The following is a 13718-nucleotide window of genomic DNA, read 5'->3' as shown; positions in this document are numbered from 1 at the left end:
GGAAAGAATAAATGGCGAGAAGGAACAGCTCTACTATTGGCCTTGCTCCTTCTTGATTTTACTAGAATATTTTAAAGGTTATGTCTGAAAATGGTATCAATACATTAATGACCTTACCATATAATTTAGAATTTTTTTAGTGCAGAGTACATATTGACCAACAACTTTACATTTTTTAGCTCTTTGCCATTGAGAGCAACATTCTCAAAACTAACAGTGGAAAATTGAAAGACTGTTTATACGCCCAAACTGTAGAATTTGCTACGGTAATGATCATTGAGTACTTCCTGTATTTATTATGTGCCAGGCATTTTGTTTGCATATCTCACTTCTCAAAGTAACAAGAGAACACTTCTTTTTCTTCACTTTTACAAATTAGTACTTTGAAGTTTGGAGTACTTGTAATTCACCTACTGTCAGTGTTTATACAGATCTTATGGTACTAAAAGATCTAAATCATCAAACATCCTGTATTATCTTATGTTAAATTTGCTAGGGCAGAGGAAAACACTAACACAAAACTTACTGCATTATTACCGTGTATAACAAAACTTTTGTGTTATGTATTTGTATATTTGCAAGTTCATTATCACAACTGATCTATACAACACAGTTGAAACAGTCTAGTCAGGGTGACATGATCAGTCAGCATGTGCCCCTCAGCCTTCAAGATGCAAGATCACTTTGACAGTGATTCAGTTCCGTAAGTGGGAACTGTTGGAGCAGTGTGTGGGTCTTCCACACCAGAGGGATTATTGGGCACAGGATTGTTTTCACTTGATGGCTCATCTGCTTTCACTCTCCCCACCATGGTCTGTGGCTGAGATCCTAGCTTAAGTCAGAGAGCAGATTGTAACTTTCTTAATGTATTTTTGTTTGAAACTAACAGACTCCTACTCATCACCCAGTGATTAAGCACATTTTGGTATATTTCTTTCTACTCTTCTGTAAAAGAGGAACACTTTTGACCCTTGAAGAACACAGATTTGAACTGCATGCGTCTGCTTTTAGGCTAAATTTCTTTTTTCAATAAATACAATAGAGTATTCTAAATGTGTTTTCATTATGATTTTCATAGCATTTTTTTTTCTGTAGCTTACTTGTAAAAACAGTACAATACATGTAATACACAAAATATATATTAGTCAGCTGTTTATGTTATCACTGAGGATTCCGGTTAGCAGTAGGCTATTAGTTAAGTTTTGGGGAGTCAGCAGTTATATGTGGATTTTCGACTGAGGGGATCCAGTGCCCCTAACCCCCCACATTGTTCAAGGGTTAACTATAATTTTTTTTTTTTAAGGAAGAAGCAAAATTTTTATTCAAAAAACATTATTAACTACATAGAAAGTCCTAAGGAATCTAGGAAAAAAAATCTAAAACCAATATGTGAATTTAACTAGATTACAGATTCCAATAATCAGTTGTATTTCTGTATATGTACTGGCAAAAAAAAAAAAAAAAAAAAAATCAAGCCTTGCTTTCTCATCTCTTAATGGTATTATATCATGGGCAGAGATTCTTAATTTTAATGTAGCCCAGTTCACCAATCTTTGTGGGTTAACTTTAATTTTAATGAGGGGAACTACTGGTATTGTTAGAAAAGGGCAGCAGTAGTTGCCCTTTTTGTAGTACAAAAAGAGTAGTCTTTTTGTGCAGATAATTGTTAAAATACAAAAGAGGGCAAAGTGTTGGAAAATAAGATTAGAAACATCTGATTTGTGCTGTGGTTTTTCTACAGGTATGCTGTTGTGGAAAGGGGGGTCCTGGGTGAACGTTATTATTTACCTGGTGTGGAGGTCCTGGGCTGATTTGAGGCGTTTAAGTGAAAGTGTGTGCATGTGTGCATTCACATGGTGGTATCTGACATAATGCAGTCACATTTCCTAAATGTGTATGTTTTCTTTCAAGGTATTTTGATTACAACCATAGCCTCCAAGGGAGAATTGCAGAATTGGCCTGACCTCTTACCAAAACTCTGTAGCCTGTTGGATTCTGAAGATTACAACACTTGTGAGGTAGAGAAATTTGCTTCTTACATACTTTTTCTTCTCTGTTTTTCTCATCTAGTTGTGTATTTGTAACCTTTGAGAAAAATAATTCTATGAAACACAGAACTTCAAAACTTAGAAGCTTCAAGTTACCCTTTTGCTTTACATTAAGTGACCATTTATCTTACTGTTTTCTATAACGGCTATTAAGTTATAAAGGTTCTTTACTATAATTCCTACAAGAAAGTGCAATTGTTTAATCTGTGTAGTAGTTTTCAAAGATAGATTTAAATTTACCAAATTTACCAACCATGATTACTTTCTTGCTTTCTCTAGATTGTTTCTGTGCCTCTTATGACATGTCCACAGTATATGTAATCTAGTTTTTATCATGTAGTAATTAAAATCTCGTTTGCCACTCACTGATCAAATTAACAGCAACCTTTCCATATGGGAAAGGGAGTCTGTGTGGATTTCTCATTTTATGTATCTCTTTTATTAGCCGGCTTCCCATTTGTGTAGAAATCTGTTTTGAATGGGAACCATTTTAGGTGTTTTGCTTCTTCAAAGGCAGGGACTCCTCTCCCTCTCAAGAAAGCAAGCCTTGCTCGTGGACAGGACAAGCACTGAAATAACCTAACAAAATCAGGTGGCCTTTTGACTTGGCAGTTTGTCGCCTGATCTGAAAGAGGAAAAGGAGGGACTGGAGAGAGAGGGAGTAAGCAGAGGGGTCTTTAAAGTCACACTTTTCCCTCCCTAAAAACAAAAAAGACGTACTTTCCCATATGTACATTTTCCAGTAATGCCTTGGGAATACACTGGTAAGATTACAGAAGAACTGAAATAGTAATTGTATTCAGCCATTAAGTAAGAGTTGATTAAAATTTAAATCATGGTTTGGTATAGTGGTAACAACACGAAAGGGGATCAAAATTTTAGAAAGCACTTACCAAGAATAAAAAAATTAAAACTACAGTAATCATGAAATTATGGAGCTTCTATAGAAGTCGTATTTTAAGTATTTATTTTGAGAGAGGGGGAGAGGACGTGAGCAGGGGAAGGGGCAGAGAGGAGATCCCGAGCTGGCTCTCCGCTGATAGTGCGGGGCTTGAACCCACAAACTTGAGATCACAACCTGAGCAGAAACCAGGAGTTGGACACTTAACCGACTGAGCCACCTAGGCACTCCCATAAATCACATTTTAAAGAGAAAGTATTCTTCTATTAATTGTACGAGGAAAGTAAGTACCGGGTTTCTGCTCCTGATGGAATTACAAGCAGTAAATGAGATGTTCGAGGTGGTTAGTAGGTTGCATGTTGTCTACTGGCAGGAGCTCTAGGTTAACCCCTTTGGTATAAAATGGATGTAGGGAAATAGTTGCTAATTTGAATTTTATGCCCGTTTACCAAGTTTTGTCACCATTACCCAATGAATGATTTTACATATAAGTAATTTTTAAAAGATATTAAGACTTCTTTTTGACTTAAAATTGAAAAGAATATTTCAGGAGAAGTGAGCTTTTTCAGTTAGATAATATTTATTATAGTCCCTCCCAACCAAAATATCCTTTAATTTTAAGTCATTAAATGCTAGGATAAAAATGTACTATTATGTTTAAGCTAAGATTTTAGATACTTCAATGGTAAAATGATTTCTGTATTAAAATTGATGACTAAATTTATAGGTTTTATGAGAGCTGAAAACATTCATACAAATTAGTCAATATTCCTCAGTTTGCTTTTAAAATGGCTTCATTTATGGGGCACCTGGGTGGCTCAGTTGGTTAAGCATTCGACTTCGGCTTAAGTCATCATCTTATGGTCTTTGGGTTCAAGCCCTCTGTCAGGCTCTGTGCTGACAGCTCAGAGCCTAGAGCCTGCTTCGAATTCTGTGTCTCCCTCTTTCTCTGCCCCGCACCCCCTCCCTCCACTTGTGCTCTGTCTCTATCTCAAAAATAAACATTAAAAATAAAATGGCGTCACTTTTAATTAATTGTAATAATTTAAATATCTTTCACAGGGAGCATTTGGCGCCCTTCAGAAGATCTGTGAAGATTCTGCTGAGATTTTAGATAGTGATGTTTTAGATCGTCCTCTCAACGTCATGATCCCCAAGTTTTTGCAGTTCTTCAAGCACAGTAGTCCAAAAATAAGGTATCTGTGTAGCCAGTATCAAATTAATTTGTAAACTCTAAGCCTGACCACTCTCATTTTCCATTACCTAATATTTTTGTGATTGGCAGAAGATGCTAATATTCCACAAAGGTGAACTTCAATAGTTGAAATGTACTCCTTTCATAGCAAAACACATGAAATGTGAACTTTATCTGATGAAATTTTCATCCAATACGATAGTTCTCTACCTTCTAGATGTATGCTTCAAAGATCCTTTGTGTAAGGCTGAAAGTCATTGTGTTTTGGGGGTGTTGTCATGTTGTTTTTGTTTTAATTTATGAATCTTGCCAAGTCATTTGCAGCTTTGTGGTAAAAATTGCTCCAATACGACATCTGAATTATTTAGTAATTTCAGTTTAAGCGTTTTACATCTAATTTAAAACACTTTGAGCGTGAAGGTAGAAGAATTTTTGAGTACACTCAGATCAGTAGGGCCAATTGGCCACAAGTTAACCTTGGCCTGCTTTGTTTTCCTGTTATATCCCTAGTTCCTTGAGCAGTGCCTAGCATATAGTTGTTGAAATATTATTTTGGAATATTAGCCTTTGAGTAACTTGATTATCATCACTTGTCCTGTTGAGCTATAATTGTCATGATGCTTTCACACTTTTGAGGTGTGTGAGACTCCTGTAACTTCACCAAAAGTTCCCCAGGCTGCTCTACTCGTTTTTTTGTGTTTTTTGTATTTTTCTTTTTGCTTTCTGCATTTACTTCTCCTTTTGTCTTTTGCTTATCATTAGTATGGAAAAGTCAGTGCTTTTCTGATTGTCAGTTGCTCAGATTTTTATTGTTTCCCATTGTCAGTGCTTCATGCTTTTAGGTAGAATGATCAAACACCATATTACTATTTAAAGTAGAAATTGTGCAGGATCCCAGAGGCAAGGATATCCAGCTGCATGAACTTTATGCATAGGCTGTAACTGTTTAGATGTTCATTGGAGTTTATTCCAAGATTCCAAGCTGTATTCTGAAGGATTCTCATTTCAACAATGTGACCAGAGGGTAATCAGGAATCTTTTTCTTGCTTAAATTCTTTATTTCTTTTTCCTTTATCTCGATCTAATTTTAATTACTTTTCATCTTAAGTCGTACTTAATACAGTGTTCTCACAGTGGAAACTTAATAGATGCTTAATTTATGGTAGTGTCATGCAAACAAATAATGACATTTTACTCTTCCTGACATAGTTAACTAGAGTTCATGTTCCCTAGGAAGTCTTCTCCTCTTAATCTTTCAACTAAGGTGATGAAAAAAGGTATAGTTTTTTGCATATTTTTCTTTACTCCTAAGAAAGTCACTTTTTTTTGTGACCCAATTCTTAACAAGTGAAAGAAAAACAGAAAAATCCAAAAAGCATATTCCTGGCAATTGGCATACCATTACTAGATATAACAGTGTTTTGTAATGTTAATACATTTTTGTGGGTGGACATTTGTTTAAAACTTGACTAGGTGGACTTCAGGAATATAGAAATGTTTCTGTTTAGTGACTCTTCATTACTACCCATTTGAGATTCTGTTGTACATACCATTAAATTTTTTTCTTCATTTTAACATGTATTTGGGTAAACGTATTTGCTATGTATTTTAGCAGTGCGTTAAGCTTCATCTTTATATTTTATTCTATATTATTGTTTAACACCTTATTTATACAGTTTAACTGATATTTTTTATGTGCTATTAAAAGTGGTTTTCCATCTCAAAATAACTGCTGAACTTTGAGAATATAGAATGAGGCAAAGGATTATAGTTTTATCCATTACAGCATTAAGCAATTGAAAAATCAGAGCCACTTGATTTTTATAAATCCAACCAGAAATACACAAAATTGGGTTATCATTCTTAGCTCATGACCTTCTCATCTTCGCCCACTTGTATTTAGTCTTTAGTTACATATTAGTTATTTTTAATAATAAGCACTCAAACCTACCACCCAGAATGAAAGCTAAGGTCTTGACCGCAACCTACATCTAATCCTGACTTGACCCTTCCCTTGGATTGTTAAAAAACAATTATTGAAAATATATATGATATGTAAAAAAATGTATATATATATCTGTATGTGTTTTTAACTTTATAAATAGTATTTTACTGAACTTAATCTTTGGTGACTTTTTAAATTTAATATTTTGCTAGGATTCGTCCATATTTTGTCATTATAGCTCATTTGTTTTGACAACTATATAGTACCTCATACGAGGTTTACACAATTTATTCATGATCTTCCCCTTGAACCCCCCGCTTAGCCTTTGGGTGGCTTCCAGGTACTTGCTAGTGTGGATAGTGCTGTTGAAAACATTTGCTTGTCTCCTTTTGTCTATTTGCAAGAGTTTCTAGGAAGATGTAAAGTCTTTGGGGAGGAATTTCTAAGACACTGGGTACATAACAAGGAAAGAACCCCAAACTGTTTTCCAGGGCGTTTGCATCAATTCGTACTTTCTATTAACAAAGGAAAAGTTTCTCTGGGTGCATATATTCTGCATTTAGTATTGTCATGTATTTTAATTTTTGCCAAATAGAAAATTGTGTTTCATTATGAGCTTGATGGTTATTTCTGTGTCATTGGTTATGTTGAATATCTTGTCATAGGTTTATTGGGTATCTGGTACCTTCTTCTGTTGCCTTTTTCTCTTGGGTTATCAGAAGAAGAGGCAGACAGAAAAAAAACTATAGTTTCATGATAAGTACTGTGGAAAAATGAGAGTAAGGGCTTAGAGGTATTTTACATAGAAGTTTCACTGTACAGGTAACATTTGTGTAGAGACTCTGAACAAAGTAAAGTAACGCATCTTTGAAAGGTCAAGGGGAAAGACATTTAAGACAGGGAACAAGTATAAAGGTCCTAGAGTTAGGAACAAGCCTTTTACACTGACCAAAAAAGAAAACTTTGCATCATACTAGGAAACGTAGGGAGTAACCACACTGTAGTGGAATGTCTAGGCCAGTAGTCAGCAAACTGTGACCCATGGGGCCAAATTCAGCCCATAACATATGAATTAAGAATGATTTTATACTTAAAAAGGTTATGTTTGGGGGTGGGGGTGAATGTGCCACGGAGGTTTTATGTGACCCACAAATCTTAAAATATTACCATTTGATCTTTGGTAGAAAATATAGACTGTGTTTTATTGGAGAAATCTGAACAAGGGTCTAATGTGATCTTATTGGAGTAATCCTCATAGGAAATCATGGCTTGGACTAGGGAAGAAGTGAAGGTGGTTAAGAAGTGATTGGATTATGGGTATATTTTTACAGGTAGTGCCATTAGGAGTTGCTATGGCATTGAGTTGACTACGTCTTTAGTTTTAAAGGAATATGTACCCATTATATATATCCATTATGCCTCTGCCCACCATCCCACTGTTCAGAGGTATCCACTATTAAAAATATGCACATGTCCTTTTTGAGTCTCACCACTTTCAGAGAAGTACTAATGTAATGTTCTGCACCCTGCGTTTTTCACTTAAGATTCATACTCGTGTGTGCCATATATATATATAAATACATACATTTATGGCTCTACATACACCATAATTTTTTTTACGGAGGAGTATTTAAGTTCTTGTCAATCTTCTGTAAATAGAAAATGCTGCAGTGAGCATGTGTTAAATGTTAAATTTTGTTTCTAGGTCTCACGCTGTTGCATGTGTCAATCAGTTTATCATCAGTAGGACTCAAGCTCTGATGTTGCACATTGATTCTTTTATTGAGGTAAGATTGTCTCTCTCCCCTTCCCCCCACCCCCATTTGCTTTTGGGGAAGTTAGAAAATGTTAAATTATTTGATAGTATTAAACTTGGATACAGTGTAGACTTTGTGATTTTTGTTAACTAAAAATAAAAGCACTTTTCCTCTATTACTGATTTTTTTTTTTTTAACGATACAAACATTGATTATGGAATTTGGGTGTTTAATATCTTGAGTATTTTGTCAAATTTTATCAAATTTTTTGTTTGAATATACTATTCAAATTCCAAATGTAAATTAAGTCTCCCAGCTATTTTGCAGTATTTGAAACATGAAACATTGGTGAGTTTGAATCATCTTAACTTGATAAAGAATCTGAAGGCATAGACTAAAAGGACGGTGCTTCATTTTCCATTGGTTTCCATTGTAAATTAGAGGTGTCATGGAAAAAATTGACTCTTAAATCTCGTCAAGTATTTCTAAAGGCCCTTTTACCTTTTCGATAAAAGCAGAAAGGCAACAACAGCATTATTTTCTGGCCATGAACCCTAAGCAACAGGATTTTTTCAGAACTGTTACCACTTGATCACCACAGTTGTAAACAAGTTGTTAAAGTTCCTTAAGCATTTCACTTTTATTTTCATTAAATCAGAGTTTAATAGTTCATTCCTTTCCAGCTATTAAAAATTTTAGAGGCCATCTTGCTAGAATTTTTGTTGGGAAATTATAAGAAAGGAAGGGAAAATGGTGTCATCTTTTCCCTCATCACTTAAATTGACAAGCTTTTTTCTGAACATATCTTACCAGTAGACTATGAGTAGTAGCCATAAGGATCCTCTAGCCATTTAAAAGTTGAAACTAAAACACGAGTCTTAAGTGGATATTGCCGAGTCCTACTGTGAATTAGGCATTGTGCTTGGTGCTAGGGATACATAAATAAATGTTATGCCTCAAGGTGTTTTCAGTCTGGTTTGGTGTAGAAGGTAGTGGATTATCTCAAAGTCTGGCGTCAGCCTGCCTGGGTTCAAATCTCAGCTCCACAGCTGCTAACTTTGGGCATATTATTTAACATGTTTTCCATTACCTTCTCTGTAAAATGAGGCTAATAATTTACCTTGTTGGATTGTTAAAAAGATACTTGCTATAACTAAATTGGAACAGAGCCTGCTATTCCAGAGCTATTTCATAGCTTAAAACAGGAACAGGGATAGATACACCAATATCTTATACAGAAATATAATTTAGAATAAAAGATACTAAATTCCCTCAGAAAACAAAGATTCCACAGGACCATACTCAGCAAGTGGAGCAAGAACATCCCAACATTTTAAAATCTTTTCCATTAGTGTTCCATTACCATTTTAACAGTTCTTTCCTACTTGATAATCCTACAAGATTCAACTGGTTCTCCATCCTACGAGAGCAGTCAACATCCATAGGAAGCACCTGACACATAGTAGGCCCTCGATAACCATTTGCTAAATGAAGAAATAGATCATTTATTTCTTGAATTATTGTTTTTATCAGGGGCAGATGTTACAACGTCTGCTGAGTCTGACAATATTGACTGAAAAGTGTATTGGTTACTATTATGTGGCTAAGACCTATCTTGGCAAAGCTAAATTCTCATACTTAAGACAACATTAAATTTAACGAAGAATGTGTATTGAACCTATAAGCAATGCTGTCAGAGTATTCTCTGTGTAAAATATATATCTATCTGATGAAAAGAGGAACTGTAGAGGTTTCAAAGCATCCGATGCAGAGGCAGGACTTGGGGAAATCGAAGATCGAAGTTTTTAAAATTCTACATCAGTAGTTCACATACTGTCACATTTGATATTTGAACTTCTCCATTGTTTTATCCGTTGTAATAAGATTTCAAGTTCATCTGTTTGGAGATGTTTCTCTAGTTTTTGGTTTTGGTTTTGTTTCTTTTTTGTTTTTTGGCTTTTTGTTTTTAAAGATTGTGGGACATCAAAGTTTTCTTAATGTTTATTTATTTTGAGTGGGGGGGTGGTGGCACAGCACGAGTGGAGGAGGGGCAGAGAGAGAGAATTCCAGACAGGTTCCACACCACCAGCACAGAGCCCGATGTGGGGCTCAAACTCAGAAAACCATGAGATGATGGCCTGAGTCAAGATCAAGAGTGGGATGCTTGAATCGACTAAGCCATCCAGGCGCCCCCACATTAAATTTTTTTAAATAATCTTTTTATTATAATTCATGTGTATGTGTAGATAAAGTAAAATTCAGGAATGAGATGGGGGAGGGTTACTGTTTCTACTTCTTATATCTCCACTTTGTAACCTCTACAAAACACAGCTTATTGGTATAAGGAAATGAATCTGGACTTAAAATTCCATGAAAACCAAATTCAGATGCCCCCTGGGTAGCAAGTTATGTAACTTCTAAACTTCTTTATCTGTAAAATTGTATAACAACATCTTAGAGAAGACTAAATGAAATAGTCTGTTGTTTATTCAGGCTTTTTGCCCCCTCACCTTGGTGACAAACCTGTTTGGGAAAACATAATCTTGATTGCTACTTTTACTATTTTTTCAGTAGTTGGCTTGGAGAACAATAAGTAGTTTGGGATTAAGTTGTTGGAAACTCAGCATACATTTCCCAGTTATTGATACTTTTAGAGAATTTGTACCTGTTACTACCCTAAGAATTGGGATTGGTAGAAATAATCTCTTGACAGACCGTAATTTTGAAGGAAAATTAAATTGTATTTTGAAGATTATCTTCTTCTGGGTGAGGGAGATGAATGCCCCATGTCCTAATGACATGGTTTTATTCTCACAAACTAAAATTACCTTAAAACATACCCAATCAGTGGTACCTGGGTGGCTCAGTCAGTTGAGTGGCCAACTTTGGTTCAGGTCATGACCTCATGGTTCATGGGTTTGAGTGTGGGCCCGTGTCATGCTTAGCGCTGACAGCGAGGAACCTGCTTCAAATTCTGTCGCCCCGTCTCTCTGCCCCTCCCCTGCTCATGTTCATTCTCTCTCTCTCTCTCTTTCTCTCTCTTTCTCTCTCAAAGATAAACATAAAAAAAACAAAACCCACAACCAATCATACTGTCTCCAAAAGAATGGCTTTAGGTCATTTACCAAAGTCATGGGTTTTGACAATTATCATCCTACATTTAATTAATTGTCTTATAACCTAATATTTCAGGCCAATTAATTCCATCTTTATTTGTACCTTCTTAGAGTTTCTTTAAATGTTACCAACTTACAGATGACTGGTTATTATGTATAAACCTTTCTAATACATTGAAATGCTTAACAAGAGAAAAATTTCTCATGCAATAGAACCTCTTTGCATTGGCTGGTGATGAAGAACCAGAGGTACGGAAAAATGTGTGCCGGGCACTTGTGATGTTGCTTGAAGTTCGAATGGATCGCCTGCTTCCTCACATGCATAATATAGTTGAGGTAATACAAACAACTTAAAGACACTCTCCTCATTTTTCCCCCAAGAAAATCCTTGAGATAAAAATGCATAATGTCAAATTTATTTAACAATTTATTTAACACATTTGTTGGGGATGAATAATGAAACCAGTTATGGCCTTAAAATTATAAGTTATCTTTATGGTGACTTTTCTCTCATGAGATTTAAGATGTGTATAGAGAGGGAAAAGTATTTTAAGGAATAGATGGCTTTTAACCAGAATAACTAACAAATGTTTAAATTATTTGTGTTTATCAGATATGGGTTAGACTAAGTGATCACTAAAACTGTGGTACATTAAGTAGCACATTCTTGTGTCATTGGAGTTTGGAATTACAGTGTTTGTTTTCCACCCATTACTGGTAAAATTATTCTGATCCACTTGTGATTTATGGTAACAGTGAAATTTCTGAGAAGACATTATCGCTATAGTTTTTTTTTTTTAAGACTTTCAATCCCTATGCAATTAAAATAATTATACTAGGAAATTCTGAGTATGTTGATCATAGATTAGCCATATTTAAAGGAAGTAGTACATAGCACCAAGGTAAAATTATTATTAGAACAAAATAACTTGTTTGGGCAGTACTCAGTACTGCTAGTGTCAAACTCTAGCACCTAGTTTTCATATTATTGGATATAGTTGTGTGTGAGTAGTATATAGCTTGGCAAGTGTGTGAGAATGTTATTTAGATCCTTTGTATGGTAGAGAGAGAGAAAATCTTTTTTTTAAAGGGTGGGGTCTAAGACCTGTTAGGAAAAGGCTAGCATTGATAGTGCACAGCCAGTCCTTTTCTGAAGTGTATGGAAGGGTCGTTGTAGAAATAAAGGTATGTAGCAGCACTAAATGGGAATAAGGTACATTTTCTCTGATGAACTTACTCTCTCTGAAGTGCTTAGAAGAATCAGGTGGAGTTAGTTGAAAGTTTAGTGAAAGCTGGAGCTAACCAGAAAGTTAAAGACCTTTATTTTATCATTTGCTAGGGCCATGTCATAGCTGGGAAGCCAGCATAGAACCGTAGAGTTCTACGATTCTTCAGCGATACTGAGCTTGGTAGTAGGACATAGTATGGAATGTAGTAGGGGTTGGCCTATCACATCTTTTGCGTTGCCATGTTTAGCCCTGTGAGATGTTGCAGTCAGGGAGAGAGTGTGTATAAAAGCTTCATCCATCATTTGACGCCATTTCCACGCCCATATACATTGGGAAATGCTATGAGTGCCTTTGATTATATTTATTTTGTTTTTGCATATTTTAAAAGATTTTTTAAAAGAGGGGGAGACACAAAATTTGGATACATTTTATGATCAGATGTTTCTACAATTAAGAATGAATTTGGCTTGGCATGTTCAAAGGACATGATAAACCTATTCTCTCGGAAACTATAAATTATAGTAGCACTAAGAAATGTCACTAGTTCTTTCCAAATTAAAAAAAAAATTAACTTTTGTAATTGTATAATATGTATATGTCACTTTATATTCGTGAAAATACAAAAGACAGCTTGAGTTGTTACGTTATAAAAAGATTCTTCCTTTTAAAGAAAGGTATAATGGACTTTCTTATTTTGATGTTTCTAAGAAAACAGTGTTTGTTAAATACATTTCATAAACCAAAATACACCTGTACAGAAGCAGATAGGCCAGACATGCTTAGGACACTTTTCATTAAGCAACATTCTATACCAGTGGTTCTTCAGTTTGGCTGCATTTTAGAATTGACTCAGAAACTTTTAAAAACCCAAAGCCTAGGTTGAGAATCACTAGTTCAAGGCCACAGCAGAGGATGACCATTAGCTTGCTGGAAAAAGGTTTATTTTAATTGTGTGATTTAAACTGATTAATACTAATGCTTTGTTTGTAGTACATGCTCCAGAGGACGCAAGATCAAGATGAAAATGTGGCTTTGGAAGCCTGTGAATTCTGGCTCACTTTGGCTGAGCAACCGATATGCAAAGATGTACTCGTAAGGCATCTTCCTAAGTAAGTGTTCATTCTGCTGAATGCTACCTTGTTCTTATATTTAACAGTGAGTCCTCGTTTTTGCATTTTTAGATTGCATTCTTCTGCCGTTAGGGAATGAAATTCTAAATGAGTTAGACTTAATTTTACTTGGTATAACTGTCGATTATAACTAAAGAGATTTTTCAAGAAGCGGTTTTTGGGGTTGTTTTTTTGTTTTAATTACATGTGAGTGGTTTATTCTAAATCATAATCTTAATTGTGGATAATTTGTGGCACGTTTCTTTCTTTCCTTTTTTTCTTTTTTTTTTCCCTTTAATCCTGTTAATTTGACTGGACTTGGGTGGGGTTTTCTCCCCAAAAGTAATTTTCCGGTAGTTGTGATGTTATCAGGTTTTTGGTTAGCCTATTATTAAGCCTATTTCTAACTCTGAATGCT

The 13718-nt window shown here is 35.2% G+C and overlaps 1 protein-coding gene across 3 annotated transcripts in view; it reads left to right on the top strand.

Moving 5' to 3' along the window:
• TNPO1 (transportin 1) overlaps nucleotides 1-13718 on the top strand; it is a 94331-nt gene that overhangs the window by 46126 nt on the left and 34487 nt on the right. For all 3 annotated transcript variants that reach the window (XR_013556472.2, XM_060635565.3, XM_078449074.2), the window contains exons 5-9: nucleotides 1912-2018; nucleotides 4012-4145; nucleotides 7795-7876; nucleotides 11176-11298; nucleotides 13182-13300. Coding sequence is in view for 2 of the 3 variants with exons in the window: in XM_060635565.3 (XP_060491548.2) it covers nucleotides 1912-2018; nucleotides 4012-4145; nucleotides 7795-7876; nucleotides 11176-11298; nucleotides 13182-13300 (565 nt within the window). In the remaining variant the exon portion in view is untranslated. The remainder of the gene's footprint in view (nucleotides 1-1911; nucleotides 2019-4011; nucleotides 4146-7794; nucleotides 7877-11175; nucleotides 11299-13181; nucleotides 13301-13718) is intronic.

Source organism: Panthera onca, chromosome A1 (genome assembly GCF_046562875.1).
Source record: "Panthera onca isolate mPanOnc1 chromosome A1, mPanOnc1 haplotype 2, whole genome shotgun sequence".
NCBI classification, from domain to species: domain Eukaryota; kingdom Metazoa; phylum Chordata; class Mammalia; order Carnivora; family Felidae; genus Panthera; species Panthera onca.
This window is presented reverse-complemented; position numbering and strand designations above follow the sequence as displayed.